The sequence below is a fragment of the Neopsephotus bourkii genome, unplaced genomic scaffold (genome assembly GCF_033783945.1).
Source record: "Neopsephotus bourkii isolate Nb327-2 ecotype Australia unplaced genomic scaffold, CSIRO-AGI_Nbou_v1 NB_107, whole genome shotgun sequence".
Classification (NCBI taxonomy): Eukaryota; Metazoa; Chordata; class Aves; order Psittaciformes; family Psittacidae; genus Neopsephotus; species Neopsephotus bourkii.
This window is the reverse complement of record NW_026900624.1, coordinates 14,829,526-14,850,349: the sequence shown is the minus strand read 5'-3', so window position 1 is coordinate 14,850,349 and position 20,824 is coordinate 14,829,526. Positions and strand designations below refer to the sequence as shown.

General features: G+C 49.3%; 1 protein-coding gene across 1 annotated transcript; it reads right to left on the bottom strand.

Moving 5' to 3' along the window:
• Positions 1–3,900: 3,900 nt before the first annotated feature.
• On the bottom strand, positions 3,901–14,688 carry CENPM (centromere protein M). Its single transcript, XM_061362796.1, has 6 exons — positions 14,604–14,688; positions 14,339–14,418; positions 8,664–8,762; positions 7,546–7,625; positions 6,423–6,514; positions 3,901–5,674 (listed from the first exon to the last, which is right to left on the bottom strand). Exons 1-6 carry the CDS (start codon positions 14,658–14,660, stop codon positions 5,555–5,557), a joined length of 528 nt encoding a protein of 175 aa, XP_061218780.1. The 5' UTR covers positions 14,661–14,688; the 3' UTR covers positions 3,901–5,554.
• Positions 14,689–20,824: the final 6,136 nt, after the last annotated feature.

The window sequence follows — 20,824 nt, the reverse complement described above, 5'->3', positions numbered from 1 at the left end:
GCCAAGTTGGGTTGTAACCAAAGAGAAGATCAAAAGGGAACAACTGGGTAGTAAGCACATTCCCTGCAGAGCAAGGAGAGGGCAGGTCAGTCCCATCTCTAAGGCAGGAGAGCTTTCAGCCCTCTGCACGGCTAAAAAGGAGCCCTGGAGACAAGTGTGCAAGACTGAGCCTTTACAGGTACCAGCAACACCCCTTTACCCCAGGGCTACCCCAGCTCCAGTGCCTTTGATCCTCTGCTGCTCGGAGTAACAGCACAAGGCACTGAGTCACCCCTCAGTCCCATGGCAGAATGAGGATTAATTAGTTGACGCTGGCACATCGCTTTGAAGAGAGGTGCTCCACTGCAGCACGAGCCACAGGTTGTTGGATACCGAGCTGAGACAAACGCAGCCCTGGCTTCATAGCTGTCATCTCTGGAAGAGCAGGAACAGGAACAGCAGTGGGGGAAGATCCAGAACATCACACTGGGGCAGTGCCCGTGCTGCCATCCAACCTGGAAGAGCAGCCAGCACAGAGGTTCAGGAGAGCTTTGAGCTGACCAGTGCACAGTGACAGTGCCTCCAGGACCACCAACCCTCAGCAAACACCCATGGTGTTTCTCCAGCCGAGTGCTGTGGTGACTTGGCCAGCTTGGCAGGAGGAAGGCAGGCCCAGCCACAGCAAGCCACCATCACCCTGTCGCTGCAGCATGGTGGGCACACAGTGGGGCTTGAGAGCTTCCATGGGAAGACAGGGACAGAAAGCCGGGAAAGCCTCCTTAGCGTGTTTAATGCTAGCTGGGCTTTTTAGGCTGGTGTAGCTGTGCCTGGCTCCTGCACAAGGACTGCTCTCAGCTTGCTGGACGCAGAGGGCAGAGCAGGTTCCCCACGGGGAGGTGGCCTCTCTCTGTTCTGCCCTCACCCCATCTCGCTGCTCCCTCCCATGACGCATGGGGCCCACGGGGCCCTCGCACGCAGCCCGCAGCCGCACCTGCGCCTGTGTCAAACACGTCTCCTCCACACCCCACTGCCTGCCCCCGGCGGAGGAGGCTGTGGGGCAGGGGACAGGCACAGAACCTTTCCTGGCCCCTCTCAAACCGCCACCCTGCGCGGCGAGCTCGAGGGGGGTCAGCATGGTGGCACGTGTCAGCTCCAGCAGAAGGGGCCCTTGGCGAGGGAAACGTGTCCCAGCACGGACCGGGAGCCCGCACTGCTCAGCTGCCAAGGAGTCAGAGCGAGTCACATCACTCCCGAGGCCCCTCAGCCCAACCTCTCTCTCGCTCCGCACCGGTTGTTCACAGCCAAGGCGGCCCCCCCCGCGCAGAGCCGACCCGAGGGGATGCCATCCTGCTCGGCATCGCCGCGCCGTATTAATATTTAAACAGTGAGGAAGAGATCCAGAGACTTTGATTTCTCCCACCGGCCAATTCAAGGATAATTGAACTGCACAGGGAATTTCAGCATTTCAGAGTGTCATTCTGTTCCAGTTCACAACAAACCCAACCATGCCGCAACGCCTCATGAGCGGGATCGCAGCCCAGTTTCAGGCAGCCTCCCCGCAGCACTCAGGCAGGTAAGCAGCACAAAACACAGCCAGTCTTAAGCAGGTCCCACCAAACCCTCCCCCCCCAGAACACAGGTAACAACCACACTCTGCTCATTAGGTTTCTTCCCAATATTTCCACCCAATTCCAGACTTGTGACCCCAAAGCAATGTCTGTTTGCCCTCATCACACCCCTCCAGTGGAGACAGCTCCTGCTGTAGAGGCAGAGCAAGTGAAGCCCAGTGAGCTTTAACCCATGCACCCAGGGTCAAGCGAGGAATCGGGAAGAGAGGTGACACGAGCCCAGCGTTTCTGGCTCCCAGCTCTGGGCTGTGCCAGCCACTGCTTTCTCTTGCACATAAATCACTTTTCCCCACCAGTGAAGGACAGCTGGTCACTGAATGGAAAGTGGCAGTTGGTCAGCAGCCCACAGCAAGGCTGCACACCAGCTTAGGGTGGGAAGTGGAGAACACTCAGAGGAGACTGCCAGGGGATCTGGGCCAGCTGAATGGGGATGTAGCAGCTGGAATCTGGCCAGAGCAAAGCCCAGTACTCCTGCAAAACAAGTTAAAAATCTCACGGGAGAAAGTGTCTCCTTTGCTTTATCCAGCAGAGCAGGTACCTCTGTCAGAGCTCTGCAGGGCACCTCCAGGCAGCACAAGTCTCTTCATGACCACTGTCCACAGCAGCAGCAAGCAAGAGCTGCCAAGCAGCTCTTACAGCTTGAGCACAGCTGCCGAGCGCCACAGCTGACCTAACCCAGCCAGCCCCTTCCGACTACAGGTCTTGGCAAGCAGAGATGCTGAGTTTTAATCAGTGCCCAAAGCAAATATTAGAGGTGGCCTTGAATTTAAACCTCTACCACAAGTTTCAAGGTTTGGAGGAAGAGATAAATCCCCAGGGCTGAATTCTTATGTGATCTTTGTTCCAGGACAGAGATCTTTTACTACAGGAGCTATATCAGTACACAGACTTTCTCTCCTGCTAGTACAGACCAAGCATATCATGTCTTATCACACTTAAGAGTTGGTCTGATTCAACTGCTGGTGTGGCAATGCCAGCAAGAAAAACCCCTTCCCTTGGAAAACCTGGGCTAGCAGAGGGCTATGGTCCCAGGAGGCAATGCCAACCATGCTGACACAGAGCAGCTCAGCTAGCAGGCTGAGGATATAGAATCTTCTTCATGTGACTGGGCTGAAGGCAAAATCCTGTGGTCAACCTGCTGTACCAGAACAGACCCTGTTACAGCCTCTATCAGTTCCACCACCACCACCCAAAACAAAGCACTGCATGACTGAAGCTTACACTAGTGCAACTGTGCAAGGTCTTCTGTACTTATTACACTGCTTTTACACTAATGCTGCCGACAAACAAAACCACATCCACAAACCAGGAATGCTCATGGGTGCTCTTGCCACAGAAAGGGGGATTTCTCTTTGAAAATCTCCCCAGGGATAAGGAACTGAGGCAACAGAGAGAGAGAAAGAGAAAGCAAGTAACTGCAAAATATCTCTGTTAGTTTAGATTTTAGCCACCTTGGCAAGCTTTTTCCTAATGTTTAAACATGACAGTCACTAGCCCTAGTTCAGCTTCAGGCCCTTCATGCCTCTGATCCCAATCCAAGTACTACTTTCACAAGGCCTTTACCAAATGTTAGCCCTGGCTACTCCATCCAGATGAAAGATATCCTCAGATGCCTTGTCCTCTCTGGTAGGGGCAGTGTTACAGCCTGTCTAAACTAATAGCTGACAGGTCCTAGACGTATACTTAGCTGAAGCTGTAGCTTTAGATGTGTCCCAACTACTTTTAGTTGTAAAACATGATGGACCTGAGACATTGTGTCAGATTCTTAGATATGCACCACTTCCCCTGCCACTTCTAGTGAAGACTTTTTCCTAAGAGCATGAAAAATATTTGCCTCAAGGTGAAGTGAGATGCTGCTCTTAAGGAACTAGATTTTATTTTGTACCAGCTGGGATTTGCCACCTGTAGGAAGTGGTACAGACAAACTCTTTCTTCTTTGAAAGTAGTAGAAAGAAAGAAATACCACATCTGAAACACAGTGGTAGAAAAAAGCCCAACCTCATGTTTGAAGGCGCAGGAATGGACAGTAGCATGTATGGGTTGCTACGAAGCAGTATGGGTGAGCCAAAGAAAGTTGCATTTTCACCAGTCAAGAAAGCACAGCAAAATTACTCTTGAGGCCAAAGGGATTTTACCCCAGTCCAATAGTGATTAGAGACAAGCAGGGAGCAACCTAGGCGACTGAAGTCTCCTTACCTTACAGCAGCTGCGGAGGAGATGAGAGACTGGCTCATTTCATGCCGCAGCCCTTCCTTCCCTCCCCCAGATTGCACCTGCACAACGAGAGCAAATCGAAACCAGTCTGTTCTAAACCATGGTCTCATTTATTTTCAGGGACCCAAAGCAAGAGCAAGGCTGAGACAGCATAACCAATAGAGAAACTTGTCTCTCAGCATGACTGCCTCACTCTGGTGGCCAAGTCCTGGCTGGTATCTTCAGGATCACAAAGCTAGCTGAAAGTAGGGCATGCCCATTAAGCTTCCAATCCTTCTTACACAGCCAGGAGAGTTTGCATATTTCTTTCTCCTTTGGGTTTTAGCCAGTCCAACCCTTTTGGGCACCATAACACAGCTGAATGGTTCAGCTCCTTTTGTTTCAGCTGATAAACAACCTAGCCCTCCCCTGCCAGCAACAATACAACTGGAGCTGGGATTTGTGTGTCCTCTGAGCAAGGATACAGGCTTTGTGCCTTGCTGAGCTGTTTTTACAAGGACTGCCAACACTCACAGCTGATTAAGCCTGCAGTGCTGCTTTCTGCTTTTTCCTGCTCACAGACAGATGTCAGAAACAAGCTAAGCGAAACAGCACACACAGCTAAACCTCTGCACCTAGCTACATTAAAGCACACTATTGGGGATTAAATAAATTAAACCAGGAGGAAGCCTAACGCATTCTCTCTGGGCTTCATTTCTACCTGGCACGCATTTCTGGGTAAGAAACATCCCAGCGTTTCAAGAAAAGCTGTATTCGAGAAGGTGGCTCAAGTGGATATACACGAAGATTCCTATTTGAAAAGCTTTTGCCACCACCCCGTGGCTGAAGCCGTGACTGCAGCCCACCTACTAACTGGAAGTTCAAGCTGCGAGCAAGGACCGGCCTCCCTGCCCGGGCAGACCTGGGCAAGTGCTCATAGGTCTTCAGAGCCAGTGCCATATACCCGAACAAAGAGCATACAGCTAATTATTAAATAGTACACGTTTTATTAACTTACAACTCCATAACAAACTGCTGAACTGCAGTAAAAATATGGTTATTTATTAATAAAATAGGGTTGCTTGTTATCCTGGGTTTGCTAGATGAAGCCTTTTTCTTTAAAGATCTGTAAGAAAGCTAAAGTGCTCAATTATCTTATTTAGTCCCTTCCTCCCCAGTTAGGTATCAGGCATGGAATACTGAGCACTTCACTGGGCAGACACTCACACACCTGGATCACTAACTGCCCAGTGAAGTACAACCCTTCTTCCCCATTATCCTCTTGGTGGGGAGACAAAACCTAGCAGGCAGTTAGTCCAAGGTGCTATATTTCAACTGGGAGGAAGCAGGAACCTGCTGCCTCTTCTCTAGTACTTTGGGAAACTAAGATACTCAACATGATACGAGGCATTTGGGATAGCAGCGTGTTCTGATATTCTCTCAGTAAAACACATAGCTCCTGGCCACTGGCGAAGTGGGTGAAACTCAAACTTGATCATGAAATGGGACTGAGATGTAATAATGGATAAGAGTCCCCAGTTCAAACTCCCCCCTCCCCCCCCCCCCAGCACCTCTACATTATCAGCTGAACAGAAATCAAGCTTTTCTTGAGAGATTAGCAACTAGGAACAGCTCTGAATGAGTGGTCATGACAAGTTAGGCAAAAAAGCTTCCCAGTGTGATTCCAACTGAAGCAGCTTGAATGCCTGAAGTAAAAATCCTGATGAATGTGGCTCAATTCTCACAATGTGAAGCTAGTAAGAATTCGTCAACATAGAGTTAAAGGTCAAGGCAGAAACTCCTGGTACGTGACCAGCACAGATCTGTAGCATCCGGAGAAGTCGCTGAGCAGTGGCAACTCGTATCCTTTCCAACTGGAAACAAAATTGAGAAATTATTTCAGCAACAGAAAAGAAAGGCAGTGCAAAGCTGTGATAAAATAAAACCAAAAACAGAGCAGGCATTAAGTATGGTTCAGAGCAGCCAGATACAGAAAACTCCACACAGGCCTGTTTACTCCCCTAATGTTAAGGAAGGTACAGTGTTGTCAGCTGAAAACCCTGAAGGGCTTGCCAAAGGCCCAGATATTACCTGCTGGTAGGGAAGTGATCTCTGAGGGTGGAATGATGAGCACACAGAAAAGTGAACACACATTCGCTGAATGCCAAACTCTCCCTCCAGCTTTTCAGACCAAACAGGTAATTGGAAAGAGTGGTGTATCAGATGGCAAGACAGGCTGTAAAGCAACAAAGCCTGGCTAACAGGAAGCATTATATAGGCAAGAGAGTCACATGGCAAATAACAGCTACGGGGCTTCCAGGAAGAGAAAATGCCTCAAAGAGCAAGTGTACCGAGGCTTCGTGTATCAGTGGAGTCTTTGTTAATTTAGACTTGGCTTCCTGAGGCTTTGAAGCAGCACAGGAATGAGCAGGTAATTCACAAGACTCGTTTCAAGAACAGCCAGACTCCTGTACCTCTACTACTCTTATACAGTCTGGTCTTTGACACTTAAGCAAGACAGTAGTGTATGTACATATATTTATTGCTAAGGTAATGATGTTCTTGAGGATCAGAGAGCACTGGAATGCACAAAACCCTACAGACACCAAATCAGCACCTCACCTCCAGCTCACAGTATAGCACAGGACTGCAGTAGACTTCTTCCAGTTTCAAGATGGAACTCATTTCTACACTGCAGTAATTCACCCTGCCAACTGCAGAAAAAGATTTCCCACATTACAAGCCACATATTCAACATTCAGTTAAGAAAAGTACAGGGAATTCCACATCCACAAAATTATCCAGAGCTAGCTTTGAGAGCACTGTAGAAGGTAAGGCAACAGTGAGCAGTACAAACAGAATGGTACAAGATTCACAATGGAATTAGCACGGAAGTCTTTCATAATACTAATGTGGAATAGTACTGCCACATTACCAAGTACTGTAACATTACCGTTTTGGATAAGGGACCGGTACACTATTATCAGCACAGTCTGAATCTGGCTCATGTGGTATCACAGGGTGCTCAAGCCTCTGAGGAATTAACTTGCTCAGGAGAGCCATAGTACAGGACAACAGTAAGACTCTTTCTCACCGCAAAATTAGGCCTCCTGAACCCAAAATTCCAAGGACACAGGACCTCTGGTGCAACACTGAGTAGTATGGTCTGCCCACTCCAGTTCCTCAGAGCTGAAGCAGGGAGGATACAGGAAAGCACTCCCTCTACTTGAGGCAGTAGGGGGGGAAAGAAAGAGATTAGAGGCACAACAGGGCCAGACAGTACACAGCAGGGATACCAGTGTTGTATTAAAACCATATTTAATAGTTTAGTAGCTCATCCATTTAAATGCATTTTATTACCAAAGTATCACATGCTCCTCGCTGCTTATTAAGGTAATCATTAAGACAGATCTGCAAGAGCAGATAGAATAGACTTCTACAGTACCACAGGAAAAAAATACAAATCAATAGCACAAATCATATTCAGGGATTAGGGACAGAGAAGAGAGGTCTTACTGGCAAAAACAAGGAGAGAGCAAGTGAGCATGAGACAAGAACCATATTTCATTTAAGAAGACAATCAAAACCCCCCACAGGTGAGTTCAGATATAATTTAAACAAAGCTTTTGACAAAGCCACTGGTTTCCTTTGTCTTGTTTCAAGTTAAGTCACTGCTCTGTTTTAAGGCAATCAACAGTGAGTTGTGCTGCTTAGAGAGGAGGAAGAGGGCAGATGCCATACGTACCCCCAGAGACAAGAAAGCACACTTTCCCCAGGAAGAAGCTGGCATCCACATGAGCTAAGGAAGCTTCAACATTCTTCAAGCTGTCAGAGAAACACAGATAATCCAGTTGGACAGGGAGATAAAAACAGTTCAGCATAAGGACAAATAGAGTAACTTTCAGAAGCACATTTACAAAGCCAATGATGTTAACATCTGCTGATCTGAGAGCTGGCAGAGTTATGCTCTGTGCTAAAAGCATGGCATGAGAGCTCTCTGTAATACCCACAGCTGTTTAATAATCCATAACATATCCTTTTCTACCCAAGACTCAACAGTTAGACTTAGTTTGAATGGTCTCCTCTGTGATTTGTGGACACTAAGCATCCACATTCATTAACATCCAACAAGACTTCAGCACTACTTTGGCTCTTTCAGAAGAGCTAGCCCACACACTTCCGCAGCACCATTTGTGCTATAAGTATGCAGCTGGGCCTGTCATTTTTGGTAAATGAGAGCCCAGGATCATCACTCACAAGTTAAGTAAATAATAAAATGCTGACTTCTGTGCCTTAGCAAGTCTTTACTTATGGCCTAGGGACTGAAACATCATTTCTACAAAGATGAGCACAAGATGAGAGAAAAGGGATCATCCCTGCAGACCTTTCTCTTTTACCTAAAGACATCCGCAGTGCTGATCCAAATTGACCAGCAGTATCAGTGAACTGGGGACAGAAATGCAGCAACTGGCAGGTTATTAGGTAGCACTGCCCAGTGTACATCATCCCTCTGCATATTACAGAACTTAACAGCGTGACCATCATTTCCATCTAATTTTAGAGACAGCATCTTTCCAAAGCTCAGTTCCCATCACCACATATCTGTATTGGGGAATAAATTCTGCCTTCTCTGCTATGGCAACTTAGTGCACAACAGGCATGTTATTAGACAGAGTGGTTCAGAACTAATCCATTGCTGAAGGCCAGAAAACCACTGCATATATTACTGAGCTGTTCCACCACAGCAAGTCTTGGCTTTGAAATCCACTATTCAGAAATTCTGACACAGTAAAAATACAGATTTATTTATCAATCCAAGAAGGAATATCAGTTTCCCTTCTCAGATTTTTGCCCTTCTTTTACCTGTATTTGCTCTTGATGTCAATTATAAACACAATCAGATCTATCCTGGGCCGAAGATGATCCGCCTCTGAAGGTAAGGGGAGGGATGTAGCAAGATGACTGAAAGAGAATAAATTGTCCAGTTTAACCAAATAGCTTGGCAAGACATTATCCACTTAACCACATTCAGATAACCATCACAGTTCACCATGTAGCAAGTTACCAGAAAGCACACTAAACGTTGTAGGAACTGAAGCAAAAACTGCAATTCTTTAAGTGGTATTCCAATATCATAGGCCTACTCAGAGCTGCTGACAGCCACAGTGGTACTTGCTAGACAAGCTTGTTTATAATGGGAAGCTTATTAGAGCATAACAAGACTCATGGAAGCATTTGTTCCCAACAGATCCATACAGCAGTCATTTAATTGTTAAGAAGAGTCCTTTCTAACAAAGTGAACCTCAGTACTTTACCGGTATATTTTGCTGCCAAGTTTCATTTAAAATGCGTCAGTGCTTTCCCGTCACGTTCCAAAGATACTGCTCATGCTCTCACACAGGAGATGCTACCTTCTCAGATGCCCCTGACAGAGATGTGTTGTATTCACAAAACCTTTAAATAGCTTATTATCACTAATACAACTTCATAGATGAAGTTTTAATTCAGAAAGGGCTCCTGTTATATCATTACCCCTTTTTTATCCCTTTCACTGCATCAGGAGTTACTAGATTGGTTGATATTTCCTTCTATTAAATACTACCACTGCTGATACAGCCGTTGGAAAAAACACAGGGTGGGGATTTTCTGTGTCTTCCCACTACAAGTAAAAAGAAAAAAAAGAGAAAAGCTTCAGTAGTGCCTATCTGGGCCTTCCACAGGGAAGCATCATAGTTTTGGAAGTTCACCTGAAAGACAGATTGGACAAAAATTAAATCCCAGAATTTCAATCTCTCTCACAATCCACTTCCTCTCTGGAAGCCGAGAGAGAAACACTGGTTTTGGTGTCCTGGGGGAACATTACTTCTACCAATTAACTAAGGACTTCACAGCTTTCCCCAGCAGCCACAGGCCACAGTACACATTCCCTTCTACTGGTCACATGCAGTTTGTACTTTTATCTGCCAGTCTCCACATAAAGGCGTATTCCTTCCTACAAGTAGAATCATAGAATAGCTAGAATATCTCGAATAAATACTGCTCCAAGCATTTATTAAAGGTGCTGGCAACTGACTGGGTGTGTTGGGATGGAATGATGCCCCCCTCCCGCAACACACCTAGTTTAAAGCCTCCTTGACCAGTCTGGCAAGCCTCCTACCAGACCAGCTCCACCAGCCCCCAGCAGACCTGGCCTACAAACTTGGGTCCCGTGTTCAAGACACCCAAACCCCTGACTATGACACCACCCTTTTAACCATTTATTAACCTGACCAATCCTCCTAGCTTTTTTTAGGTCCTCCCCTGTATCCTGGAGAATTGACAAAAAGACTATCTGAGCTCCAGAGCCCCTAACCACCTCTCCCAGGGCTCTGTAGTCCTTCTTTATGTTCCCCAGGTAAGGAAGTAAGGAAGCTATGACGTAACAAAAACGCTCTGAAGCAAACACGAGTTATGAGCAAAGTGTTCTTGAAAGACACATTGCAACACAAACAAGCTTATCAATTTAAAATGCAATTTAGTGAGAAGCTGTGGCGAAAGGAAGATCTCATTGTCTGGAAGCAGGTGAGGAACTATCCAAAACCTCCATGATTTAGAATTCTACTATATACTACATTCTCCCATATGAAGACAGGCTGAGAAAGTTGGGGCTGTTCAGCCTGGAGAAGAAAAGGCTGCGTGGAGACCTCATAGCAGCCTTCCAGTATCTGAAGAGGGCCTATAAGGATGCTGGAGAGGGACTCTTCATCAGAGACTGCAGTGACAGGACAAGGGGTAATGGGTTCAAACTTGAACAGCAGAAGTTCAGGTTAGATATAAGGAAGAAGTCCTTTACTGTGAGGGTGGTGAGGCACTGGAATAGGTTGCCCAAAGAAGTAGTAAATGCTCCATCCCTGGCAGTGTTCAAGGCCAGGTGGGACAGCCCTGGGCAACATGGTATAGTGTGAGGCGTCCCTGCCCATGGCAGGGGGGTTGGAACTGGATGACCTTAAGGTCCTTTCCAACCCAAACCATTCTATGATTCTATGATATTTAAACCAACATCACTAGATGACGCCAGTAGCCTCCAGATACACGCTGCAGAAGCCTTTTTTCCCCAGAGTAATAAGAGACACAAGAACCCCAGCCCTGCAATTCTCTCAATAGCTGTATCTGGCAGGCAGTCTTGCCAGAAAACACTATATTTCTTTGTAATGTGTATAATCCCAAGGAAGGGGAGCTAGGGGTGCCACAGCTGTGACAACTGTCACAGACTTCTGCTTCCCTAATGATACTAGGGCAGGACCTTATCTTGCTCTGCAGCACAAGCGTAAGTTTCCATGCCTTTAGGTAGTTACCCAGCTATAGCAACAGTAGCCATCTAGTTATGGTGCTCCACAGCTCAACAGAGGCTGCAAGATTTGAATAGAAAATTGGGTTATTAATGTACCATCTAGCACAAACATCCAAAATGCCATGATGAGAGCAATACAGTCACTAACTGGCTAGCAGATCATTAGCTCGACTTTGCCTTTACTGCATAGCCTTGGATTACAGCAGCGAAATAACACAAATGCCTTCTGAAGAGCTGAATAAATTCATTTGGTCTTGGCAAGAAAGCTGTCAAGGACATTTCATCATAAAACATTAACTAATCAAGCTTTTTAGGAGAGGGCTTGTCATGCAGCTAAAGTTGAAATTAACGCATCTTAATAGCCTGAGGAGGAAAAGCACATGCATGCACAGAAAATTGAAAATGGCTATGAAGAGCATCAAAAGCAATGGACATCTTTCAGCAAAACTTGTTTGGTTTAAAAAAGCTGCAAGCATTGCAACTTGTCCCATTTTGTCCCAGGATAGAATCATAGAATAGTTAGGGTTGGAAAGGACCTTAAGATCATTCAGTTCCAACCCCCCTGCCATGGCCAGGGACACCTCACTCTAAACCATATCACCCAAAGCCTCGTCCAACCTGGCCTTGAACACTGCCAGGGATGGAGCATTCACAACCTCCCTGGGCAACCTATTCCAGTGCCTCACCACCCTAACAGGAAAGAATTTCCTCCTTATATCCAATCTAAACTTCCCCTGTTTAAGTTTTAACCCATTACCCCTTGTCCTATCACTACAGTCCCTAATGAAGAGTCCCTCCCCAGCATCCCTATAGGCCCCCTTCAGATACTGGAAGGCTGCTATGAGGTCTCCATGCAGCCTTCTCTTCTCCAGGCTGAACAGCCCCAACTTTCTCAGCCGATCTTCATATGGGAGGTGCTCCAGTCCCCTGATCATTCTCGTTGCCCTTCTCTGGACTTGTTCCAAAAGATCCATGTCCTTTTTATGTTGAGCACACCAGAACTGTACACAATACTCCAAGTGAGGTCTCACGAGAGCAGAATAAAGGGGCTGGATCACCCCCTTCGACCTGCTGGTCACACTCCTTTTGATGCAGCCCAGGATACGGTTGGCTTTCCATCCATCCAAGGAGGTCTCCTGGCCCTCCTGCTGCACTTCCTTCTAGTTGGGATACAACACTCCTGAGCTTGTAGCAGGTGATCCTTGAATATCAACCAAGAGTCTTGGGCCCCCCTGCCCTCTAGGGCTATATCCCACGGAACATTACTCAGCAGGTTCCTGAAGAGGCCAAAGTCTGCTCTTTTGAAGTCCAGGGCAGTGAGCTTGCTGCATGCTCTTCTCACTGTCCTGAGGATCTCAAATTCGACCATCTCGTGATCGCTGCATCCAAGGCTGCCCTGGAGCATCACATTTCCAATGAGCCCTTCCCTGTTGGTGAGCACGAGGTCAAGCATGGCACCTCTCCTTGTCGGCTCCGCTATTACTTGCAGAAGGAAGCTGCCTTCCACACAACCAAGGAACCTCCTGGATTGCTTGTGCCAGGCCGTACCCTCATTCCAACAGACATCAGGGTGGTTGAAGTCACTCATGAGAACAAGGGCCTGTGAACGTGAGGCTTTTCCTATCTGCCTATAGAGTGCTTCATCCGCAGGTTCTCCTTGATCAGGCGGTCTATAACAGATCCCCACAGTAATGTCTCCCATCACTGTTTTCCCTTTAATCCTGGTCCACAAACTCTCTGTTAACTGATCACCTGTCCCCAGACAGTTCCATACTCTCCAACCTATCCCTAACATAAAGGGTAACTCCCCCTCTGAGCCTGCCAGGCCTGTCTTTTCTAAAGAGTCCGTAACCTTCCATTCCAACACTCCAGTCATAGGAGCCATCCCACCACGTTTCTTGATGCCTATTATATCATACCCCTGTAGAGGTACACACACCTCTAATTCCTCTTGTTTGTTCCCAATGCTACAGGCATTTGTATAGCGGCATGTGAGCCGAGCTCCAAATGAAGCCGGCTCTTTGGCTGGAGCAGGTGGAATATCTCTACATTGCTCCAAGCATTTATTATAGGTGCTGGCAACTGACTGGGCGTGTTGGGGTGGAATGATGCCCCCCTTTCCCAACACATCTAGTTTAAAGCCTCCTTGACCAGTCTGGCAAGCCTCCTACCACAACTGCTCTTACCAGACCAGCTCCACCAGCCCCCACTACACCTGGCCTACAAACTTGGGTCGAAAATCATGTATACGCCTATCTCCCAGGAGGGGAAAAAAAAAAATACCTGTGCTCTTCTCACTCTCTTGCAATTTAGTAATCAAGCATCTGTGCAACATCCAAAGGGGAATGGTATGTGCACAGTGAACATGATGAATGTGAGAATTATTTCCACTCCCACATCTAACCATGCCCAGACTGCTTGCCCTTGTCCTGGCTTCAGCTGGGACTGAATACATTTTTTTCCTAGTAGCTGGTGCAGTGCTCTGGTTTGGCTTTAGTCTGAGAACAATGCTTAAAACACACTGATGTTTTAGTTGTTGCTGAGTAGTGCTTACCCTGATCAAGGACTTTTCTGTCTCATCCCCTGCCCGTGAGTAGGGACACAAGAAGCTCGGATAAAGCAGAGACAGGACACTTGACCAGAACTAGCCAAAGGGGTATTCCATACCACAGCACGTCATGCCCAGTATATGAACTGTGGGGAGCTGGCTGGAAGGGGCCAGTTGCTGCTCAGCAAAGCGATGGGCATCAGTCAGTGGGTGGTGAGCAATTGTAATGTGCATCACTTGTTTATTCCTTCCTCTCTCTGGAGGAAGCATAAAATACTATAAATACTATAAAATGTAATAAATACAATATGAGTATTTCCTGTTGTTATAAAACTTTACTTTTACTTCAATTATGAAACCGTTCTTATCTCAGCCCATGGGTTTTCACGCTTTTCCCGGTTCCCTTCCCCATCCCACCGGTGGTGGGGGGGTGAGGGCAGTGAGCGAGCGGCTGTGCGGTCCTTGGCTGCTGGCTGAGGTTAACCCCACCACGCTGGAGGCGGACACCGTTCCCCCCCGCAGGATCGCACTCCAGCGTTTACCACAGCACGCTCTCTGAAGCAGAAACTCCGTGAATCCTCGTCACAGCCGCCGCTTTAGCTCCACCTCTTGGACAAAGCGGCAGAAGGGCCCGGTACTATCCCGCTCCCCAACACTCACATGTTAATCTTGAAGCTCTTCTTCTCCTGAAGTATCGCCTTCGCCAGCTCCCGCTGGAGCCCTTCGTCCACACCCACCAGCTGCGCGGACACAGAGGGAAAGCGCGGTCAGAGGCCGCTGGCAAAAGGCACCCGCTGTGCCGGGGCTCACGCGCGAATCGGCACCGGAGCCAGCAAGGCCGTCGCCCCTGAGGGGACGGAGAGGGTCGGAAGGCGCAGTACAGGCGGGCCCGGGAAGGAAGGGGAAGAGGAGCAGGCGGACCTACCAGCAAGGTGGCGGAGTTGAGCATCGGGAGCTTGTCGAAAGGCTGCAATACCGCCATTGCTCACCCGCCGGGATTCAAACCGACGTGGTGACGTCACGTCGGGGGCGGGGCTTCTAGCGCTCATGTGCATTGGAGCAGGCGCTCTCGGGGGTGGGCCGTGGGAGCGGTGCTTTGCGGTGTTAGAGCGCAACTCTCGCGAGAGCTGGTTAATAGAGGCACCGTGCGACCTGGGATTGGGCACTGCCAGGGATGGGGCAGACACAGCTTCTGTGGGCAACCTGTGCAAGGGCCTCAGCACCCTCACAGGGAAGAACTTCTTCCTGACATCAAATCGCAGTGTCCCTTCTGTCAGGTTAAAGCCATCCCCTGTCACTACTGGCCCCTGTAAAACGTCCCTCTCCAGATTTCTTGTAGCCCCTTTAGGCACTGGAAGCTGCTCTAAGGTCTCCCCAGAGCCTTCCCTTCTCCAGGTTGAACAAGCCCAGCTCTCTTGGCCTGTCTCCATTGGAGAGGTGCTGCAGCCCTGTGGCCATGTTCATGGCCCTCCTCTGGACTCGCTCCAAGAGCTCCATGTCCCTCTTGTGTTGGGGACTGCAGAGTTGAACACAGTACTCCAGGTAAATCCAATAGCTAGGGAAGGGAATGTCGCTAACAGCGCACAGCAGCAGCACTCAGCGTCGCATGCCGAATTGCCCCATGTGAGGTTTTGCAGCAGCTCCTGCAGCCCCAGCCTCCATCCTACCCTTTCCAGAGCATCTCCCCCTTGCCCCTAGGGCTGGCCAGCCCCTGCCCAGCCCAGCCCTCCCCTGTCCATGAGACTGGCGGGAAGGAGCCTGCGCTGAAGCACTGCAGTTCTGGAGGTAGGGCTGAGCTTTCCTTAGTCGAGGTCAGAGCTGGAGGATGACTTGCACTGATGTAAAGGCCTCAGAGGTCCAGTGTCCCCCAGTGGCCTGAAGTCTCCTTTGCTGCATCTCCTGCTCTTTGGCTCAAAACCCCCAGGTTTGGCTCCAGCTTGGTGTGGGGCAGGGTCCAGGACCTTCCCAGCTCCCTGTTGGGGCTGGCCCTCCATCCACATCAGCCAGGTTACCTATGAATGCCAGATGTGCCATGGGGAGGAGAAAGGCCACAAGAGGATGAAGACATCTCCCCCCGCTGCAGCAAGCAGAAGAGGGGAGGCAGAGGGGAGCGAGGGGGGTGTAATGTAAGCTGACATCACATGGCTGCCGTGGCTTTTTTGATCTTGACAAAGGCAGACGGTTCCGCTCCTCCTTGCCAGCATGACACAAATTACAGGTGAAGCAGAAGAGATTACAGGATATTTCTGGTTGTTGTTGAGTTTGACGGGGGGAAGGGAGGACGAATCCAGGGCAGACGTGTCCTGAAGATGGGAGGCAGGCAGATGCGGTAAATAAAGAGACCCAGCTCCCAGGTTTTGGGGAGATGGAGAGCAATTAGGACAATGCTCCTTTGGGCTGCTGAGGAAATATGCTAAAAGCTCTGGCACCCACCTAAAAGGTGTTTGTCCTCTTTGTGCTCCTGTTGCCTGCTCTCTGTCAGCGCAGCAGGACCTGGGCGGCTTCAGTGTTTGGTGGGGGAGATGCTAACTGTTCCCTGTCACTGCAGGCTTCCTCCTTTTCACAACATGCTGTCTGTTGAGGTGCAGCGGGTCCAGGGAAGCTACCACCGATCCCACAGTTATTTGTCCTTGTCCCTAGCAGGTTTATTGGCTGTCCCTGGGCAGAATTCCCTTTGCAGGGCTGACCCCCACCTTCCTGTGGGGACACAGAGGTTCACCCTGCTCCCTCCTCTGTGTGTCACCGCACCCTTTAGCCAGAGGGGCTCTTAGCCCCTTACCAACAGAGGGGTTAAGGGGATGGGGGGAGTGCAGTGGTACTGCCGGTCCCTGCATGAAAGTCCAGGCTTTGGCAGAGCAAATGTACTCCTACGATGCAAAGCTGCTGACAGATAGCTGGCACTGCGAGCTGCGCCGGGCAGGTTCACTTTGCCTTCCTTCCCCTGAAATGCGGGCAGGGATGCTCCACGGGGGATGCAAAGCCAGCAGGGCAAGCTCACCTCTGTGGGGAGCCAGAGGGGAAAGCAAGAGTCACCGTCTTGCACCCTCAATGGCTATTTACCCATAGACCACGGGGTGTAAAACACATCTAATGCCAAAGGGTAGCGTTTATAAACTGCTTTTCACGGGATAGAATAGCATAAGGAGGTGGAGACTCAGACTGGCAATGTGCCTGCAGCTCTTGTCTAGATCTGTAGCTTGGCAAGGAGAGGAGGGGAGAGGGTTGAGACACAATTGGTGATGGAGCCTGGGGTATATTTTACATATCACTGTCTGGCTGTGTCAGGCCATTTCACTTCTTCCCACCCTCTTTCCAGTTTGCAAAGCAGGAATAATGAGTCCATCTCCCCTTCTGAGCGGTGCAGGAGAGCTGATGCAGGGGTGCCAGTGCTCTGGCCCCCAGCTCGGGCAGAAGGGACAAGAGCAGGGCATGATACAGAAGGGGAAAGCTCGTGATAATACTCTGTGGGGCACTGTATACTGCTGTGGTAGAGCAAACCATTCAAAAAAGGAGTAGAAGTGTAATAGTAGCCAACACGAAAATGCTCTGGTACTGCCAATGAAGGCAATTTGCATCAGTGAGACTTGGCCTGGCCATCACCAGTCCTCCCTGGGAATGGTACAGTCACTTCTGCAGCAGGACAGCACCACCTGCTAGAAAAAATGTTACACAGCACACCTTGCCCTCGTGTATCCTTGGCCACTTTGCTGTGTACTTCACCCAGTGGGTTCATGGCTGAATCTTGAGATACTTTCTCTGCATGATCATAGAACCACATAACAGTTTGGGTTGCAAGAGACCTTAAAGCTCATCCAGTTCCAACCTCCTGCCATGGGCAGGGACACCTTCCACTAGAGCAGGTTGCTCCAAGCCCCGTCCAACCTGGCCTTGAACACTGCCAGGGATGGGGCAGCCACAGCTTCTCTGGGCAACCTCTGCCAGTGCCTCAGCACCCTCACAGGGAAGAATTTCTTCCTTATCTGTAGCCTAAATCTCCCTTCTGACAGGTAAAAGCCATTCCTCCTTGTCCTGTCACTCTGTTCTCCAAGCAGCCAGAGGAGTGAAGGAGACAGTCTTTGAAGATGGTCTCAAAAGGAGTGCTGGCCCCAGTGGTCCCCGTTGTCTCAGCACATGCTCCCAGATCTCCTGGCAGTGGTGGCTTCATCCCAGCCCCATTCAGCATGAGTTTTGGAGATGTCACCTGGCCATGTCTCTGAGCTCACCTCTCACAGTCCTGCCCAGGAAGCTTGCAGAATACAGACTTGTGTATTTCATTGCACTTGTTCTCTCAGTAATAGACAAAAACAATATCAGTTGCAGCAAGTGCTAATTGTTAGGGAAACTAATGACATTTCCACATATGCTGCTGGCAACTCCAGCTTCCTTTGGCAAAGGCTCCCCCCTGCTATCATTAGGCACAGAGTAAGTCTGATATTTCCATTCTGCTCTTTAATTTAAGTCACCGTACACATTTCCTTAGCTTTTTGATCAGCTCAGCAAAGCTTCTCAAATGGGTTTCCTTATTGGAAGCTGCAGTAACACCCGGAAGGCAGGTTATTCTGCTTTTCCACCAGAGTATCTGACTTATGCTGTGCCATGCACCCAGGGTGCCTTCTGCATCCTGCAGCAACTCCCTCCCCTCCAGCAGCCAAGCAGGGAGGTATTTCTGTGACTCTTGCAGGAGTTTTGGCCTCTACTGCAGCCGTTGGGGGAGGCTAGTTTGATGCAGTCCAACTTCTCCCATGCCTCTACCGACCTTGGGAGAGTAGTGTTTGGGGGATTGGTCTTGCCTGAAAACCAGGCAGACTAGTGTCTGATTATCTTGGAAGATGTGATAAAAGCCTAAGGGATGCTAAAGAACGCCAGGAAAACTTGTTAGGAAAAAACTTGAATGACACTTAATCAGGTTTGGGATTAAGCCGGGCTCAGTATGTTGTTCGTGCTGTGATTTCTGGGCATGTGACAAGAAGGAAGCATGTGGCTGAGGCTGCCCAACCATCTCCTTTTTCTCTAGACAGGCCTTTTGTCTGAGAAGGGTTTCATGGTGCCTGCTCTAGCTGGGTGGCCCTCTCATGTCAAACCCAACCCCGTGCTTGCCTTCATCACGCAGGTGAATCTGGGGCTGCCTAGACATATGGACAGAGTTGGAAGCTTGGTGCTGGGCAAATAACCTGAAGTGAATGGCTTTGAGGGGCTTGTGTGTGCACAGCCACTCAGGGGCTTCCTGCAAGTGAGGTGGAGGCGGCTGGAAGTCCCCCTGGGCCAGGCAGAATGATATGCACATGCTTATGCCTGGAAGATGCTGAGTGGCACACAGCAGCCTTATTCATCGTGAAAGCTTAACAGCAGTGAAGGGTTTCCATGTGGTTTGAGCTGTACATGGAGCCTGGAGCTGTCTCAATGCTGTACCTCTTGTCAGAAACCAAAGGATGTGACAGCACCTGAGAGCCCTGTCACAGGCAGCAAGAGCTGCCACGGAGTCAGAGGTAGGGGCTCTGCAAGCGTATCCCAGCTCCTATACTCGTTTCCTGCTGCCTCCAAGGGTACTTTGGACTCAGCTGGGAGGGTTCTTGAATCAAGGGAGGCTGCCATGTCATGACATGTACTCTGCCTTTGCCTACCCTTAGGGTTTGCTCTGGGAACACAATAAATAATATCCTTTCAACATCTTACTTTTTCTTTTAAATCTGTTTGGCTTTTGGTTTGTCCAAACCACATTTCTCTCCCAGTACTGTCAAAACCGTGAGGCTTGTGCTTTCCTCCTAATGCAGTGGGATTAGTGAAGCAGTTACTTCACTGGTGGTCAAGGTGGGTGTCATGGTTGAACTTCATTCAGTGAGGTTAAAATTAAGGTGTGATTGCAGGCTTCTCTCTGGAGGCACATGGCAACCATCTGGAGTGCCCATCAAACCAAGAAGCAGTTGACTAATCCTGATGGATCTGATCCTCCATGCAGATATCGTGCTAGGTGCAGGGGTATATTGAGCCTATACTCAATGCTTGTAAGCTATTACGAAGTTACATCAAGCAGAAGTGGGACTTGGGAGGAGAAAAAGGAGGATCAGGAGGAAATGGTGGAGTGTGCTAGCCATCTTCCACCGCTCCTAGCACAGCCCTGTCCCTGCACCGATGCATGAAACCCCAGGACAGACCAGGAGACAGGTCCCTTGGGTGTATCACCTTTGGAGCCAGCAAGCACATGTGGGCTCTGTGACCAACTTTGGGAGAGGATGAACCCCTCTGTGCCTGGAACACAATCTACTGGGAAGCCAAACTTTGCACCTCACAGCTTCTGGAGCATAGGCATGTAGTGGGCATGAATCTGGGGCTCAGACAGTTTGGTGGGTATTAGTAGCCCCCAAGCCTTGACAACCATCCCCTGCAGGCGCTGCAGGGCTGTAGGTGTCAGAGACTAAGTGGGCAGGACTGGGCAGCACAGGCAGCTCTCAGGGCTGGAGCCAGTTGTTTGATGGATTTTGTTAAAACACTTGCATTAAACGACTTCTGGGTCATGGTAAAAAATTCACCGTGTACAAAACAACCCCAAAACACAAACAACAACAACAGCAAAATAGTTTGGTAGCTGTTTGTTCTGTGCTGCTTTGAAAACCCGAAAATGGTTTAACGTTGCAGCAGCTGTGACAGAGCCAGGTATGGATGCAGGAAACAAGGTATTTCGTTGAAAGCAAAAACACTATTTCAGGCTGCGATGCTTTTGTTTTCCACTGGAAGACAGTTTTGGTCAGTGTTGATTATTTCATTTTTGCATAAACCCCTCAAAGGGAGTAGTAACCTCCCTCCCCCTTCCACTCCTGCCTCCCCCTGCCTCCATCCCGCTGCTGACAAGCCCCCAGACACGGGCGGGGCTCACCGCTAGAACTGCGGACCCTTAACATCTCGTACATTGCAATCATCCCGAACCTACACACGTGTCCCCCAGCACTTCGCCTCCTCCTCAGCCCCATCCTTCCTTCTCAGCCCGGCGGAGAGCAGCTTCTCCGGCGCTGCAGTCCGGGCTGCGGGTGGTGCGGGAAGAGGGAAGAGCATCCCTTGGCCGCGTCTCCCGTGGCTCCCGCCCGGGTACCATGTGCGGGTGAGCTCGGGAATCCTGTTGCCATAACGACGGCCGCTAAAATCCTCCCCCCG